The sequence below is a fragment of the Danio aesculapii genome, chromosome 2 (genome assembly GCF_903798145.1).
Source record: "Danio aesculapii chromosome 2, fDanAes4.1, whole genome shotgun sequence".
Taxonomy (NCBI): domain Eukaryota; kingdom Metazoa; phylum Chordata; class Actinopteri; order Cypriniformes; family Danionidae; genus Danio; species Danio aesculapii.
This window is the reverse complement of record NC_079436.1, coordinates 30,049,677-30,067,051: the sequence shown is the minus strand read 5'-3', so window position 1 is coordinate 30,067,051 and position 17,375 is coordinate 30,049,677. Positions and strand designations below refer to the sequence as shown.

The 17,375-nt window shown below is 35.4% G+C and overlaps 1 protein-coding gene across 2 annotated transcripts in view; it reads right to left on the bottom strand.

Moving 5' to 3' along the window:
* Window positions 1-768: 768 nt before the first annotated feature.
* The window catches only part of marchf6 (membrane-associated ring finger (C3HC4) 6), a 33,959-nt gene continuing 17,352 nt past the window's right edge, over window positions 769-17,375 (bottom strand). The window contains exons 18-27 of one of the 2 annotated variants that reach the window (XM_056476976.1): window positions 14,648-14,785; window positions 13,815-14,019; window positions 13,639-13,708; window positions 11,509-11,690; window positions 10,076-10,123; window positions 8,812-8,946; window positions 7,274-7,363; window positions 7,040-7,172; window positions 4,591-4,726; window positions 769-2,602 (exon numbers count right to left, since the gene is read on the bottom strand). In XM_056476976.1, the coding sequence (XP_056332951.1) occupies window positions 2,515-2,602; window positions 4,591-4,726; window positions 7,040-7,172; window positions 7,274-7,363; window positions 8,812-8,946; window positions 10,076-10,123; window positions 11,509-11,690; window positions 13,639-13,708; window positions 13,815-14,019; window positions 14,648-14,785 (1,225 nt within the window). In that variant the 3' untranslated portion in view covers window positions 769-2,514. The remainder of the gene's footprint in view (window positions 2,603-4,590; window positions 4,727-7,039; window positions 7,173-7,273; window positions 7,364-8,811; window positions 8,947-10,075; window positions 10,124-11,508; window positions 11,691-13,638; window positions 13,709-13,814; window positions 14,020-14,647; window positions 14,786-17,375) is intronic. The other variant, XM_056476985.1, reaches the window with a different exon arrangement.

The window sequence follows — 17,375 nt, the reverse complement described above, 5'->3', positions numbered from 1 at the left end:
CTATCAGTGAGCTATAAAGTTAATGACGCTTTCTTCTGAAATTGATGTGTGGCTTGTCAGTAAGCGCAGTTGCTATGGAAGCCCTCAGGTTGACGTGAACAAAATGTCCACCACTTCAAATGTGGAAGCAATTGGTCAGACTTTGATTGAAGATTACAAAACATTTTTGTATATTTATGTATATTTTACATATAGAAAACATTAAGGATAACAATGCGAGTTAGCAAAATAAACATTGTAAATTTCAATTTCACTTGCACTCAAAACAAAATATGCTTGATGTTTGTTTAAAATCCTCATTTAAAATGATCTGAAACACAACTCTTGAGGTTTTTTCTTTTAGGTAACTAAATTGTTTTATGTTCAATTCCCTTAAATTTGTTTAAAAAAAAAAAGAAAAAAAGCCAACTTAATTTCATCATGTCATCCCAACACAAATAGATTATGTGGAACCCAGGATTTTTTACAGTGCGGACTGTAAACACCACAGCAGAAGTATTGTTGTCCGTGTCCACCTCTCTATGACCACAGTGCCCATTTTGTGAATCTGGAGCTACCACGTGATGCACTCATGTCAAAACGGAGCAAAATCTCAGAGGAATATTTGCAACTTCTTGCTGACTATGGCATGAAGAATCAGTCAGGCAAAATGAGGTCAAACCAGGTACCATCAAGTGGCCGCTGAGTGTAAACCCTGAGTATCTCCTTCAATCGTTCAAAATATGTACACTAACTATTTCTAAATTGATTGAAGACACAAACGCACAGTGCATACCACACTTTGTGATTTAATATTTGTAATAAAAGTTTTCAAAAAAAAAAAAGGTCTGCCTTTAAGGATGTAATTACAGCGAGAGCCTCCCAGCAGAAGGTTTGAAAACATTCAGAATACTGAATATTTCTCACACAAACATGCTATGAAAAAAGAAAAGGCTTAGCAAACCAGACAAACAAAGGCGTTTAGTTCTGGACCACTACCTTAACCTGGATTCTAGCTGACCTCAGGAAAACAAAACAAAAAAACTTGAGGAAATCAAATCGATGGACGATCAAAGATGAAAACGGTGTCACTAGTTGCACATATAAAAATAGAACATTTGCCTTCCAGAGGAGCGCAAGCTATCAAGAAGCGTACAGTATCAGTTTCAGTGTAATAAGATACTATAAGGTCACTTATAGAATCTCAGCGCTGATTAACACTATGTCTAAAGCCGTCTGAGACAAATCCTTCAGGGAATCGTGAACCTGTAACAGACGCAGCAAATCTGAAATGAAGAAGAAAAAAAAAAAATACTCTGCTACGAACAATCGTAAAGTTACATTATTTACAAATGTGTGTTGTGGATCTCCTCTTTATCTACAGACACAAAACAGACACCTCTTTCACCAAGAATCATAATAAACCATACGCTTCGGCCGATTTGATCAGTTTGATGAATTATAGCGAGTTAAAAAAAATTTGGTCTAAAGGGTTTCTGAACTATTGCTGCTCTTAAAAGACGCTTCTTTTGTTTTTTGATTTTTTTAAAAAAGTGCAACTTGTGTACGTGCCAGTGTTACATTAATGAGAAAGTGTTGAGTAGGCCATGCTGAGAACGAGACGGACGTACGACGGTCAATATCAACTTGAACAGCAAACAAATATGCTAGCTCAACCACTGACACGATTAGCACTCTTCTAAGCTACTCAAAGGACTTTTTCCAGAGTTAAAGAAGTGCTAGCAGACAGAGGTAGGCTTTGCGGCTCACTGTGAGCCATAAACACTACCGGCAATCTAGGCTTTCGGCTGCTAGATACTGACTCTGTGCTTCAATATTCTTAAACTGGTCAACAACAGTCCCGCGCAAACTGTTGCTGAATGAAATTCCCTCTTTTCCACATGACAGGAAGTGGATGGGTGTGGCTTAACCGTTAAACCCCGCCTTATCAGCTCTGCACAAAAAATCAGAGAGGGTAAAGCATTGGAAAAATGAACGCAAGACACACTATCCATAGCATCAAATCAACAAGAGCCTCTCATTTGAAAACTTTAAGATCATATCATTTCATCGAAACCTCAAAACTAATAAATAAAAAAACAAAACAAAAGTACTAATGCGACAGTCCAGCTCCATTATGATCCAGACGTTTGTTCAGAGACCTGAAGTCTGACCGGCCTCTCAATGAGGGGTGATGAAAGGACCCAAGAGGGTCGAGTCTTAGCACAAACAAAGTAACAACTAGATTTAATAAATTAATACACATACTTCATTTTTTTCTCTTTTTTTTTTTCTTTTTTAAGGAGTGAGACATTGTTTTGTTGAGTCCGTGGTTGGTTGGTTGGTTGGCTGCAGACCTGTTTATGTACATGGCTCTTTCGCCCCTTTTCGCTGGCAGGCTCAGAGAGGCCAGAGATCAGTTTTTGGAGTCTTTTAGTGGATGTGATGGATGTTTGAATGCACACATCACGGGTAAGCAGAGGGAGCAGGAGAGGAAGGCTCATTCAGTCATTCGAACATGCTCAATCCAGCTCTTTACTCCTGAACTGAACTGCTGTGTGTGCTGGCGCTGGCTTTCCCGGCCTTCCGTTCATAGTTCACTAGTCTCTGTCCAACCAGGTACCTGCAAATAAGAACCAGAGGACACATCAGCACAAAACACAAAGCCTTGATAAAAAAGGCTGTCAGTAATGAGCTTTGTGTAGTTTACATTGAGATGACAAAGGCTTTTTCAAATACTTTCATTTTGAAACCTATTTTTTTTTTTATGTTTGCATTTTCCAACCCATAAAACACATGTCAACGTGCAAATAGAGAAATGCAAGAAAGCATAACAAGTTGAAAAGAAAAATGTAGTGTAAACAAAACTTACAAAAAACATAAATTGGAAAAATGTCTGAAATATTTTCAAAATGAGAACAAAAAGTATGCATCATAACATTAGCAATACAATGCATCAATATATTTATACAAATTTTATAGAAGTTAAAATTATTAAAACTAAACTACATTTTAAAGTAAAATCACTGACAAAAAAAGTTCCTTACGAGAGAAATTTCAGAAACTGTAATGTAATGTATTCATTCATATGCAACATCTTCATTTAACAATCAAATATTGTTTTAATATGTACTTTATTGTAATTTATTTGAATGTAATTTATTTGATTTAATCAGCTTAACTTGATTTAATTACATTAAAACTTTTTTTAAAAGTTTTATTTTATGTATTAGGAACAAAGTCTTCAATATACTGCACTTAATAAGATAAATCAGGAATGTGATCAGCCAAGGACAAAAAAGACGGAAGACGAGTCCAAAGAATCTTGAATCCAAAGAATATAATTTTTCCTGTAATTTAGTGGCTCTTTATTCCTAGTCAGACAACAATTCCAAATATTAAAAATATTACGTCCAGTGGAATTGAGTAGCCTAATATACTTTAACATTACACCCTGACAAAAATATCATATCCCTAAAAAAAGTTTATCACTTTCCCTTTCCTTCGGTTTAGTCCCGGCATTTTAATAGTTTTAATTAATTATAAATTATATTTTGTATAAATTTATAAACTTATAAAACTTTTAGGTATTACATTTGAGGTTCTAGGCCCACATGGTTCCCACTGAATTGAAGCAGGGCTGCACCCAGTCATTAACTGGATGGGAGACTACACGGAAGGCTAGGCTACTGTCGAAGTGGTGTTAGTGAGGCCAGCAGGGGGCTCTCAACCTGCGTGGGTCCTAACGGCCTAGTATATTAATAGGAACTCTATACTGCTCAGTGAGTGCTGTCTTTCGGATAAGACATTAACCGAGGTCCTGACTCTCTGTGGTCATTAAAAATCCCAGAATGTCCTTCGAAAAAAAGAGGATCCCTATATTAAAATTGGCTTCATCACTCCGTCTCCTCTCCACCAATCAGTTGGTGTGTGGTCTGGAGCAATACGGCTGCCGTCGCATCATCAACGTGGATGCTGCACACTGTTGGTGGATTAGGAGATTCCCCCTCTGTGTAAAGCGCTTTAAGTGTCTAGCATAAATGTAAGGAATTATTATTGTTATTATTATTATTAGGCTGTAGCACTGAATAAATGACGACATGAGGACAGATGACTTGCAGAGAATAATAACAAATGTGTATCCTAGCTTAATTTGTAATGTACATAGATTGCACGTGGCGTGAAATGCAGTCGAGCGCACATTTAAAGCGATTTCATAATCTTGCATATTGTCAGCGGCTTCATCATACATGCACATTATAGGACTGCACAATATCATTACATTATATACACAGTAGCCTAATAGCTCATCCCTGAATGGCATCCGAAATGAAGCGGTTACTGCTCTTTCTTGTGCATAATAATGAACAATGACAGTGCAAACCAAAAATTGTCTTCTTTGATGATGATGAACCTCAGTTATAATAATATATTTGATTACATATTATTACTATAGATGTTTTGCAAGAGTACAAGAGTTTTTTCTGTCATTTTTTAATTCAAATGCATACTTCCTTGATAAAACTATCAGTTTCTAAAATTGTATTTAAAATTAAATCCACTAGTACTAACTCCTAAGGAGTGTATTACTTGACACTCCTTGAGACTCACTTGTCATTCTTGATGTGCTCATAAAGGCGCTTGAATTGTCGGATTTGAAAAGAGAGGATCCCCATCAGGAACACCACCATCAGGAGGAAGGGGTAGATTCTCCTCTGCACAAGATTCTGCATCTCCATCGTGACCCCTATGGCGAGAGTCAAGAGCTTGTTAGAACACGAAAGAGTGATTGACTTTAATGGTGTACCATAGCATGAGTTTAAATCTTAAAGGGACAGTACCTATAGTGAAAATTTATGAACCAATAACAAACTCTGAAGTTCTTCAAAACCTTTATGAGTTTATTTCAATTAAACAGAAAAGAAAATATTTTGAAGCCACCACTGACATACTTAGCAAAAACAAACACAAACAGCAAAACTATGGAAGTCAATGGCTACTGGTTTTGACCATACTCAGCAGAAGAAACTGAAACAAGTGGAGAATGAGTAGATGATGCTCACAGAACGAGAATTTTTGGATGAACTTAAATATACAACGTGGATTTGTATGGTTTGAGTTTTCAGACAGATTTTATTTTTGGAAGGTTCCTGAGAACACACCTGGCTTTGAGGCATTTAGGATATCTGTAACATTCAGCAGCACAGCCAGAGATGAGCTAATTTTACCACTTTACTCCCAGAAACAGCCACTGATGCAGCCGAAAAGCTTTCACTGATACGTCGTTGACACAAATTGGTCAGAAAATGTGAATATGCTGTAAAACACTGATCTCTTTAATAACCACAAAGAAAGCTGGAAGTATTCCGACTTCAACAAACTGGTATTTTTTTGCAAAGCTGATTTATAAATGCTGCATAACTCAACTTACAGCACTTATCAATGTCATCCATCCATTCACATCTCATTTAAATTTTGATCTTAAAGAGCTCAAGTAGTCATTCACAATGCAGCTGTTACAACAGGACTTTTTCCTCATTGATTGAAGACCACTCGAATCCACACATGGCGGAGCTACTCGAGTGGGTGCTGAAACCTCTTCAACATGAGGATCAACCAATCAAAAAAGTCCTGTTACAACAACTGAATAGTTTATTCTGTGACTCCTGGATGAACGGAAATTTTACATTTCTGTTATATATACACGGCCTGTCAAAGGCTTTGAATTGCTAGACTTTCAATAGATTTATAAATGTCTCTTCTGCTCATCAAGGCTGCATTTATTTGATCAAAAATACAATTAAACATCTATTTTATACATTTTTAATGTTAAATTTCTTCGAGAAAAAGATTTATCAAAGACAGATTAAATTAATCAAGAGTTCTTAAACACCTATGATTGGTCACGCGCTCAACAAAAAAGGCTGCGATTGGCTCTAACGGTAAGCGCGGCTCTGGCAATGTTCAGCGAACAGTGACATGGACACTGATGTTAAACGGCCACGGCAATCAGCTGATCTAATGTAGATGGCGATGCGGTGGAGAAAACTCGCTCTGCAGCCACGCTCGTGTCTGGATCCACAAGTAACGTTATTTTTTAACAGCCAAGAGAGGAAATAAAACATTACCTCACAAACATGCCAGCAAGTCAAAGGGGCCAGAGAGTGAGAGAGAGTTTACAGCTTTCATTTTTTCCTAGCTGGGTCTGATGTACCCTGTCAGTAAGACTGTCCAGCAAACTCACAAACAGTAAATTGTGCACAGTTAGCTGCTTTTTAAGTAGTCGGAGCGTTTTAAATTACATGCGGTCTCCTCCCTCGTCATAGTAAGCAACTGCAATATAACGCATATGTGATAAATGACATCAGTACATAATAACTGTTTATGATTATTACTGAACCGATACTGAACTGTTTGCCTCTGCATCGCGGTGCATCAAAGAAACAATTAATTCTGACTTCCCTACCTAGCAGCTCTGTTTGCTTAGCATTCCAATCTACTGAGAATGTCAAGTACAGTTTAGTTTTCATACTGAATTAGGGTGACACAACATGCTCCATTTTTATGGGATACTTCCTGTCCAGGATTTTTATATTGTAAACATCAAGATTTTTGATGGTTGGACCAAGCAGAGTAGATTGATCATTGTATGACTATATTGGTCTATTGGTCAATTATTTATGTACAAGATCTGCACATTTTTGGACAAACTACTTTCAATCGTTACCATCTGCAGGTATGAAAAGAACAGGAAAACCAAGCCGAATTCAGGAATCTTAGCCAGGACTTGTCCCATAATAAATTGAATTTAGGGTCACCCTATTCTGAATGCTCTCCTCAGGATTGGCATGGTGACACAAATAAAAAAAAAATGATAATAAAAATCGCTTGACCTAAAATGACTTTAAAACTAGTTTATGATGCATTTCTCTTATAAAAACTTGAGAGCAGGGTGAGAATCTTAATTATTATGACAAAGATATCGTACCCTAAATTTGTCTAATGACAAAATCACCAATGTTGTTTAAACCCTCTGTTTTTTTTATTTATTTCTACTCACCAAGCAGGGGCACGATGCCCACAGCAATCACATAAGGGATGCAAAGAGACAGCAGCAATACAGCAATGACCGGCGCCGCCAGCTTCCTGATGATGAAATGAAGGTCAATGTTCCTGATTCCATTGGCATACACCTAAAAAGAGGTAAATCATTTAGTTTGTGCAGTAAAGCATCTACAGCCATCAAAGCACCACAGAGATCATGAACAAACAATAGGTCACAGCAGCCACTGACCTGCTCAATAACGGTCTTCAGCCACCACTGGGGACCCATGAGGGTGATGGCAGCAATGATTTTGGCATGAAGCACTCCTAAAGCCCAGTCCTTAACGACACAGAGAAGAATTAAGAGTCAATACCACTGACACGGCCATACCTCTGTGCCCCACTTAGCACCTGTGGAAATTAAGATCTCCAAACAGGATGGATTAGATTAGCAGGGCAAAGGAGTCTTTTGAAAAACTGCCTGCTGCTGGAGTAAATCCAGCCAAAATCTGTTTTCCGGAAAACATCAGCGACACAGCTCATTAGCTCCCAATAGAGAACAGTACACAGCATTAAAACAAGTGCTGGGTCAAATCAATACTGACACACAGTGGACATGGCAGATGAAAATAAGGTCATTTTCATCTGTGTATAAAAACAAACAACATTAAAAGTGCCATGGAATGCATTAATACAGCATGTTAAATTGTTCTCTGATATCTAAATAGAAGGTATTTGGAGTAGATAATTGTAAAAAATATCTACAAATGGTTTTATAATTTCATTTCCAACCCAAGGAACCCAAGTCCAAAGACATGCACTATAGATGAATTGGGTAAGCTAAATTGGCCGTAGTGTATGTGTGTAAATGAGAGTGTATGAGTGTTTCCCAGTGATGGGTTGCAGCTGGAAAGGCATCTGCTATATAAAACATATGCTGGATAAGTTGGTGGTTCAATCCACTGTGGCGACCCCAGATTAATAAAGAGACCAAGCCGAAAAGAAAATGAATGAATAAATGATATGGTTGGTTTTGAGCATATTTGGAGTGTTCGTGAATATTAATGAGCTCTGCTCAGATGGTCATCTCAGTGCCTGATGCTCACACACACAAACACACATTTGTGCTAAATAAACCTACTCCAGTTGTTAAAAAAAGTTTTTAAAATTGAGTAGATTCCTAGTTAAATGACTATAAAGTGCTAAAGGGGTTATTTGAGCTAGAAGAAGTGAAAGTGTTACCTTTAGGACACCAGAAAAATGTAATTTGCTCCTGAGTTTTGTTATGGAAGAAATATAGACTAAATTATAATTATACTTGAAAAATGTGGCTGACATGGATGTATTTATAATGAAATTTTGTGTGGTTAATCTGCATGAAAACACAGCCAAAAATAAAAGTTTTTTAAGAGTTGTTTAAGTGCATTTGCTTTCCGAATCTGTATATCCTCTATTTTGTGTACTGACAACCAGTGAACAGATGAGATAGTTGCCAGTCAAAGAAGGAAAGTCTTGTTTGCCCTTTAGGAGGTTGTTTCTATAAGTATGTGACCTTATGTAAATACTAAAATAAATGATAGTATTTGGACTGCTTTTGATATATTAATTGTAGATTTTTGTCAATGAAATAGCATGAAAAAAAGTTTGTTAATTTAGGTTAATTTAAAAATATATATATATTTATCATAAATTAACCTTCTGCATTACACGGAGGAAACTTGTCAGTAAATCATTTATCATTTTAGGTGAACTGCACCTTTAAGAGCAGCACTTCTAATCATGGCTCACCTGCCAGGGGTAGAACAAAGGAGTCTGATCCAGCGGCACTCTGAGAGGAGCTACAATCACCAGCTCAAACAGCAGTCCCAAGAGCAGAGGAATCACTCCAGCCAACAGCACAGCCACAATCAGGGTCTTCATAATCTGAATTCACACAGAAATCATCAATTACCAACACGGCTGATTATATAATCATCTGTGTCTCAGTTTTTCCTTTGCATAAGGTTTTTCTTGAAACAACAACAATTTCAAGGGGTTTTCACACCTGTAGGTCAACTGTTTTGTCAAAAAGAAAACATGGTTAAAAAAACATTACAATTCCTACTTTTTATTTCTAAACAGACTAAAATTTCTCACAAGCAGGTAAACTCCCATCTCATTGGTCAGTGCACCCATTTATGTTCCTGTAATCGTCTCACATTGGTCATATACCAGAATGAATAGAAAACATCTACAGTATGTCTCTTATCATGGCTTTCTTTTTTATAACTGATTGGGCTATTTAATCATTTTGAACAAGAATCAAGGCCATCAAGGTATTTTGTGTGTTTTAGAACGCTGCTCTGAACTGTTTCTCTGACCAAATTACAATATATAATTTTACATAGACTTTGCTCTAGATAAACCCACAATCATTCTGTGGGGTAGGCTTCTGTTGGTAAGCTGCAAAGAAAATTACTTCAACAAGTTTATGCAAAATATACACAGCGGGTAAAATAAGTATTGACATATCAGCACTTTTATCAGAAAACATATTTCTAAAGGTGCTGTGGACTTGAAATGTTTACCAGATGTCAGTAACAGCTATAGTAATCCATACATAAAAAGAAAACAAAACTAATTTGTTTAGAAATCAAGTTACGTGTAGTAAAATAAAATGACACAAGGACAAAGTATTAAACACATGAAAAAATGAAGGTGTAGAAAGGCATGGAAAGCCCAGACAGCAGCTGAAATCTCTCAGTAGCCCTCCCTCTCTACAGTGTAAATAAATATTAGAAGTTTCAGTCCCACCAATTAGATGGCTAGAAGAATGAAGATGAAACCAGAGTGGACATTTAAGCATAACAATGATCGCAAACAAAGCCGAAGAAACTCTCAACTGGTGGCAGAAAAGAAAATATAGCTGCTAGAATGGCCAAGCAAATCACCTAAGCTCAATCCAAAAGAAAATAAGAACTAAATATCAGAGTTGATAGATGTGACCCAGAGAATAGTCAAGATTTTTAGACTCTGATGAAGTACTGGAGGAAAAAAATTAAATAAATCACACCTGAGCAATGCATGTGACTCCATTCTTCATACACGAGCTGTCTTGAAGCTGTCATTACCAAAAAAAGAGGCTTTTTTACAAAGTATTAAATACATTTCGGTAGTTCAATGTCCTTGTGTCATACCATTGTTGTTACACAATTAAATTATTATTTTTTTGTCGTTTGTTTCTATGTTTGCTTTAAACCAAAATCTGGGTCATGTCAACAGCTTCATTAGAAATATATTCACCAGGGAAAATCATCACAAACTCAATACTTATTTTACCCGCTGTACATGTTCTGAGTAAACAAACATTTTTAAAAATTTAATTGCAAAAGGATGACAAAGTACAATGAATAGGTAACAGTAACACTTTACAATAGTTTCATTAGTAAATATTAGTTAATGCATTAAGATAAGCAGTGAGAAACAGTTAATAAAAATACAACTTAATATTATTATTTATTGATCACCTGAGACTGTCATAAAATTGACTTTAGTTAAATTAACTGATGTTAACAAACGAAACCTTACTGTACAGAATTAACAACCAATAGGCTATAAATGGGCAGAGAATTTAAGGTTGTGTGCCAGATTAACATATGAAATATTAATGTTTGAAAATAAATCACCTATTAAGTTTAAGCATTTGCTGCTGTGAAGAACACCACTTCCAATACAGCGATCTGAATATTCTTAAAAAGCACTGTAATTGTTTAAATAATATTTTTACTCTATTTTAAAGTGCCCATAATTTCAAGAATGTGTATGATCATTATTTTACTGATCTATTGAATATCTGCATATTTTTCCACACAGTGTACATAATAGCTCATCACACGGTGTGATTTGATTCAGTGGTCCATTGGGTCATATGGCTTTTTTCTGGAAAAGCAGGGTTTGTTTTCTGCACTGCTAAAGCAATTTCAATTTGCATGAAAGCATGAGGACTCACGGGGTTAGAATTAACACAGTAAAACCAATACGATCATTGCTGTTCATATCAATGTATATGCAAAAGTGCTGAAAAGGTCTCCAGAGCTTTAATAGAGGTTTCATTTCCAACATGTATTGTAAGTGGTCAAATTAAAACCGACTGGGCCATCTGGAGAGGTTTTGAAAGAGTGGAAATTCAAATGAATTATTAGGGATGTAAGAGAAGTGACAGAAGAGGTAAAACTGCAATGTACTGCTGAAGTCAGAATTATTAGCATTCCTGAATTATTATGCCCCCTGTATATTTTTGTCCCCAATTTCTGTTATATCTAAAATTAAACTGTTTTTGCTATTTGATACATATAACCCTATTGACATCAAAACAAAATCAGACCCTTTTAAAGATAGAATAAGAGCATTTTAAAGTCACATATGTTACAGTGAATTAACCCCAAGCTCTCAGTTTAAAAGCTAATGTTTACACTTATAAGACTGTGACAGCATTGAACTGAGTACCATGAGGGTCCACTCCTGAATCTTTAGCAGGATGACTCTGCGACCCTGAGGCATCCAGGCCAGCAGTACGGTGATCGCTCTGATGGAGAGCCAGCACACATAGAGGCCACATGCTGCAGTGTACAGTTCGTGTATCTTTGCACTGCCCGTCCAGAAGGACATCAGCCAGCGTCCAGTGAACACTGCAATAAACACAAACAGACAATTCAGAGATCTGATAAAATCATGAGGCAACATCACCATTCGCTCTCTCTCCCTCAATATGAAAGAGTAGTAAATATAGGTTTTCCGTAATGAAATGTTATTACATAATATTTATTAACAGCTAATACTTGTTAAGGTAAAAGTTAAATGGAACGTCTCATTATAGCTGCATTTCTTTATTTGATCAAACACATTTGAATTATTTTGAAATATTTATATTATTAAGAGTACAGTCACCTTTTTTTTGGTCATTATTTAATGTTAAAGTTTACTAACATGAACCAAGACTGCACAACACTTGTACAGTACCAGCCTTTATTAATCAGAATTATTAAAGCATTATTAACATCATGATTGTTGATGGTAGATGCACTGTAAGTTAACATGAACTAAAAAAATGAACAGCTTTATTTGTCCAAGAATAAACACTATAATAAATGCATTGTTCATGGAAGTAAATACTTGATTTGATTTATAATGACACTGTTATACACTGATTCTTTTCAATGGGTTAAAGTAAAAAAATACATCCAAAATATCTCTTATTTTTATGCTATTCAGGAGCCATGTGCACCCACTGACAGCTAAAATCTGCTTCGCCCTCTCTTCGCGTTCAAAGCAAACTTGAATGCCAAAGCATTTTAGATATTTAAATAAAATAGCCTAATATATTAACATCATCAAATAATAAAATAATCAGCAAATGAAAAATAAATCACAGAAAAAGAAATAAAAACAGACAATATCTCTAAAAATGACCATAATTACAAGATTAAAACGTGTAGATTACTTAAATAAGGCAAATGCGTTGATCAACCATTACTAATAGTGTACATATATTTTGCAGCCAGTTTAGACCAGTCATTTCGTACTCAGAGTATATACAGTAGTAAAGTTATTCTGAGTCATTTGGATTAAAAAATTAATTATGTAATGTTTCTCTTGTTCTCACAACTGTATGCACACAGTCAGCTGCAAAGCCAAGCGAAAGTAGGCTCAAGTAAAAAGGTTATGGAAAAACGCATACGAGCTTTAGAAAACGAAAGCAAAAGTTGAATCCCGGACATTTTACGAGATTTAGAACCCGGCCGGCGCACCTCTGTGGGTCTACAGAAGATGTGTGGGAGTGTTGATCTCACAGACACATAACGAAACGAGTATGCAAGACAAGATTTTCCACTACTTAGGCTAATCGATAGCGGATGTTTGGTTATATTGGGCGGATACAAAAACAAATGTAAAGGATGTTGATAAGGGTAAAAAAAAATAAATGTCAATAAATATACTTGGGCGGCCGTTAATACAACTGGGCAGCCCACACAAGTCTATGTGTGAGAAGCACTGCATTAAATAGCACTGACTAATACAACCTTATTGTAAAGTGTTACAGTTTTAAGTAGCACTTTTCTAAAAAAAAAAAAAAAGAAAGCGGTTTAAATGAATAAAATGAAAGAAAACACTGAAATCTGAGAAGTATATGTAAAACAATAGAAATTCATGACAAATTAATACATGACAAAAAAAAATATATATATATATATATATATATATATATATATATATATATATATATATATATATATATATATATATATATATATATATATATATATATATATATATATATATATATATATATATATATATATATATATATATATATATATAAAAGCAGCTTTAAAGCATCATTAAAAGGTCCATAGACTAATGTGCTCCTGACTCTATATAATAGCTTCAAGTGGTGAACTCTTTTATTTTATGTCTACATTTTATTCACTGACCACTTTTATTGTGTTCATTTTTGAATCCTGTAAGCTCAGAAATCAATACACTTTTTTTGTGATCCAGAAAGGGAAAAAGTCATTTCAAGTCAATTTTTATTTAAGTGTGAACTAATAGTTTAAACTCCATTTGTTTGCTTCTCACCTGGTAACGTAAGACACACCAAACTGGCCAAAAGTAGCGTCACGCACATGAACAATATCAGCAAGACAATCTACAGTGGGGAAAAAGAAGAAAAACAGCCATTAAGCTGAAAATCAAGTATATCAAATCTAGACAACCATAAAAAAGTAAATGTACAAATGAGAGACTTGGCGTACCCTTAGAGGAAATTTCATGGGCCGGTGGTAGGGTTGGAACCCTACCGGGCCGCCCTGCTGCAGTATGGCTTGGTGGGCAGCATGCAGCCCTTCTCCCACCACAGGAATAGCATTGTTACGGGCCTGTTGGTTATTGTTATTGGCTTGCTGGTTGGCATTGTTCTCATTGTCTTCCTGGTCTCCCAGCAAGTACGAGTGCAAATCTCTAAAATGTGTGGCACAAGTAAGGTAGATGGAGATTAACATTACAGCTTCAAGAAATTCAAAAGACGCAAGAAAAATATAAATGAAAACCCTCAAACTAAAGCTTTATGTATTCGTGCTCATTCATTCACAAGGAGACAGCATTAAATGGATTTAAAATGTTTTTAGCTTTTGAACCACTTCCAGATGTAGTCAAAATACTATTAGAATAGATTAGGGTCTATTTACTTCTATAAACACGTGGGGACCACTAATATAGAGCATGATGAAATTAAATGGGTCAACAAAATCTATGATCACTTGAGATATTTGAAAGCATGTTAATATAAAGCTGGTGGAAATGGTAGTGTGCCTTGGGAGACCAAAGGTGGAAACGGGGCTGTAGTGAACTCCGGTTGAACTGCATGGCACAAATAGTTACATGAATAACAAAAGTATGTACCACGGCAAGTGTTTTGACCTAAAATCTATTAAATCAAAGCTAATTATTTATAAATACTCAACAATCCCTAACACAAAGTCCAGTTCTTCAATACAATTTTTTCAAGACAACACAGGAGGAAAATTCATGAGTTCATGAGGTTAATGGACGTACTGAGCAGCAGGGTAAATATGTATGGGAGACTTACAGCAAGTATCCAGCGGTCACGGTCCAGGCTCGCACTAGACCTTTGAGCCATTGCCGTGTGTGTCCCTGTTCCAACAGTGCAGGAAGAACGACCTGCAACAACAGCAGCTCCAGAGACAACTCGCTCACTGGAGCGTCACTAAAATAGAGAGAGGAGAGAACCCAAGACATTACATTTATACATATAATAGTAGAATCAATGTTCTCAATTAGCAATAGAGCTGTTCAGGCATGACATCAATTTGTAGGCCACCCATAGGACTATATCTTCATGGGTTCCCTAAGGAATAACTAATTGGTTTTTAGGATTAAAAAACCTTGAGTCATTTTTGCCAGCAATTTTTACCCTTTTCAACACTCTTCTGGTCATCCTTGAATAGCAAGGTCACACGGTCACTCTTAAATCCATTTCAAACATTTTGAATTCTTACATATCTAGATTCATGTGAGCATTAATAATACTATAAAGACCTTTTTAAGACCAAAGATTTGAGGGAAAATTTTTGGAAGGACAAACTATACAATAATATCTTGAGAACTACATATAATGTAAAGGGAGCACATAAAATCTGATCTTACTTCATTTTGAATGACATTTACATTAAGTATATGAATAACTCTGATGAATGCGGAAATAACTTTTACCTTCTGATCAGACTCATTGTATGTCTGTATACACGACCGTGGTTGTCAGACCTGCTGCTATAAATACAACTCTTTATGTGGAACGTAGACATTACATGTAGTAAAAAAAGCATGTGGGGGGCAAACAAGTTTATATATACTATTATCAAATAATATTATAACTTTATATAAATATTTAATACTTGGCCACACAATTTTCAATCTTCATGTTTTGATTTATGGAAGTTAGCTAAACTTGTAGCACAGAAATTACTCCATCGCTTCACTTTAAAATGAAACATTTCAACAACTCCTCATATAATAATTGCCATGATCATATGAATAAGTCTTAAGGCTACATTTTAACAATCTAGGCGCAAAGTCTAAAGCACATGGCGCATTTTTTTATTTACATGGCAGACTTTGTAAGTGGAAAAACTAAACACTTCACTAGCAAGAAAAGTTAAACAGACCATCTGCAGCGTGAGGATAAAGAATGAGCCTCCTCCATTCGACCATACTTTCCCTTTATTTTACTTTTACTCTTTTCTTACTCCTTTACTTTCACAGATTACAAAACGGTGTCATACGCACTCCACTAAAGACATCCATTAGCCTGCATATTTAATTTTGTTTGCCGAGCACAAAGATTTCTACATTCCGTTCTAATTTCTAGCAAATGAATAAATGAACAATAATAATGAGTTATATCCTAACACACATCCTATTCTTATGCCTCATATGGTGAATGTCTCCAAAACCCGACAGATGGACAAATCTAAACTTGTTTTTATAAAAAAAAAAACTAATATAAATATGCATATAATAAATAATACTGCTAATAACAATAACAACATTATACAAACCCAAATTGTCATGAATAAACTGAAAAAGCCCCATGACATGAAGGTAGTGTTTTTTATCTATAGAAAATAATAATTTTTTGTAACATTTTAATCCTTAAACTTTTTCATATGTAAAGATATTTGTGTATTGCTGCACATCCTGTGTGTATGAAGCAATGTGTAAGCGCTTGGACCTGCATAGGCGCATAACTAACGTGCTCTGCGCTGGACTTTAGACCAGCTTTTAGTTGATCAATGGCGCAGTCTATTTCAGTTCCTCAAAATAGCAACGCGCCAACAATGCGCCCTAACACACCTCCTTTTTAGACCAGAACACCCATGAGACCACAAAGGGGCGCAAATGGATTTGCAATTTAAACAACATGGTGCAAAATGTGAAAATTAGGGTTGCACTGATCTGAAAATAGGAACAAATCGCACCAAACACGTGTTGTGCCTTATTGCACCAATATGTTATAGGGCCCTTAATTTTCAGATTTGAGAGCTTTTAAGGCTTTAAATCATGAAAAAGCTATTTAATTTATGTTCTTGAAGTTAAAAGAAAATGAAAAAATTAAAAGAAAATGAAAAAAAAAAAGGAAAAGAAAAGAAAGAAGAAAATGGAAAAGCTTCAGCAAGTAATTTGACCACACAAAGGGGGTGTTCAGATAGGTAAACAAACAGGAAATATAAAAGAAACCAGGGAAATAATCAGTAAAACATTTTCTGTGACAAAACAGCATTTTCATGATTCTGATGAACATTCATTTATAATATTATATGAAACATCAATTTGCAATATCAAGCAGAATAAGGGACTGCTTTTGTACTGGTAAAAGTAGCTGGCAGGGAATGACACCAGAAGTTTCAAATGGCTGCACCCTTCAGTTATTAAATAAACACATTGCTAATATATTGTTGATTTTTAAAAATTACTTTATCATCAGCAAAGTCGCAGTCCTTGGTGAGAAAATCCCATCTTATACTATCCTATCATTCTAAACCCATTAGACAAATACTTAAGAACAGGATGTTAAGTTTAAAGCAATCAAGAGAAATTACACATTAAACTTCATTACACATTAAAAGTAAAAAAATAAATAAATAAATCTGTCACTCTCACATCATTACAATCCAGTATGACAAAAGAGGTTCTTCTCTTCTGAAGGATATCTCAGTGTTTTTTATTCAATCATACTTAAAAGTCCACCATTTTAGACCCCAATGATTTTCATTGCATACAAACACATATATATATAT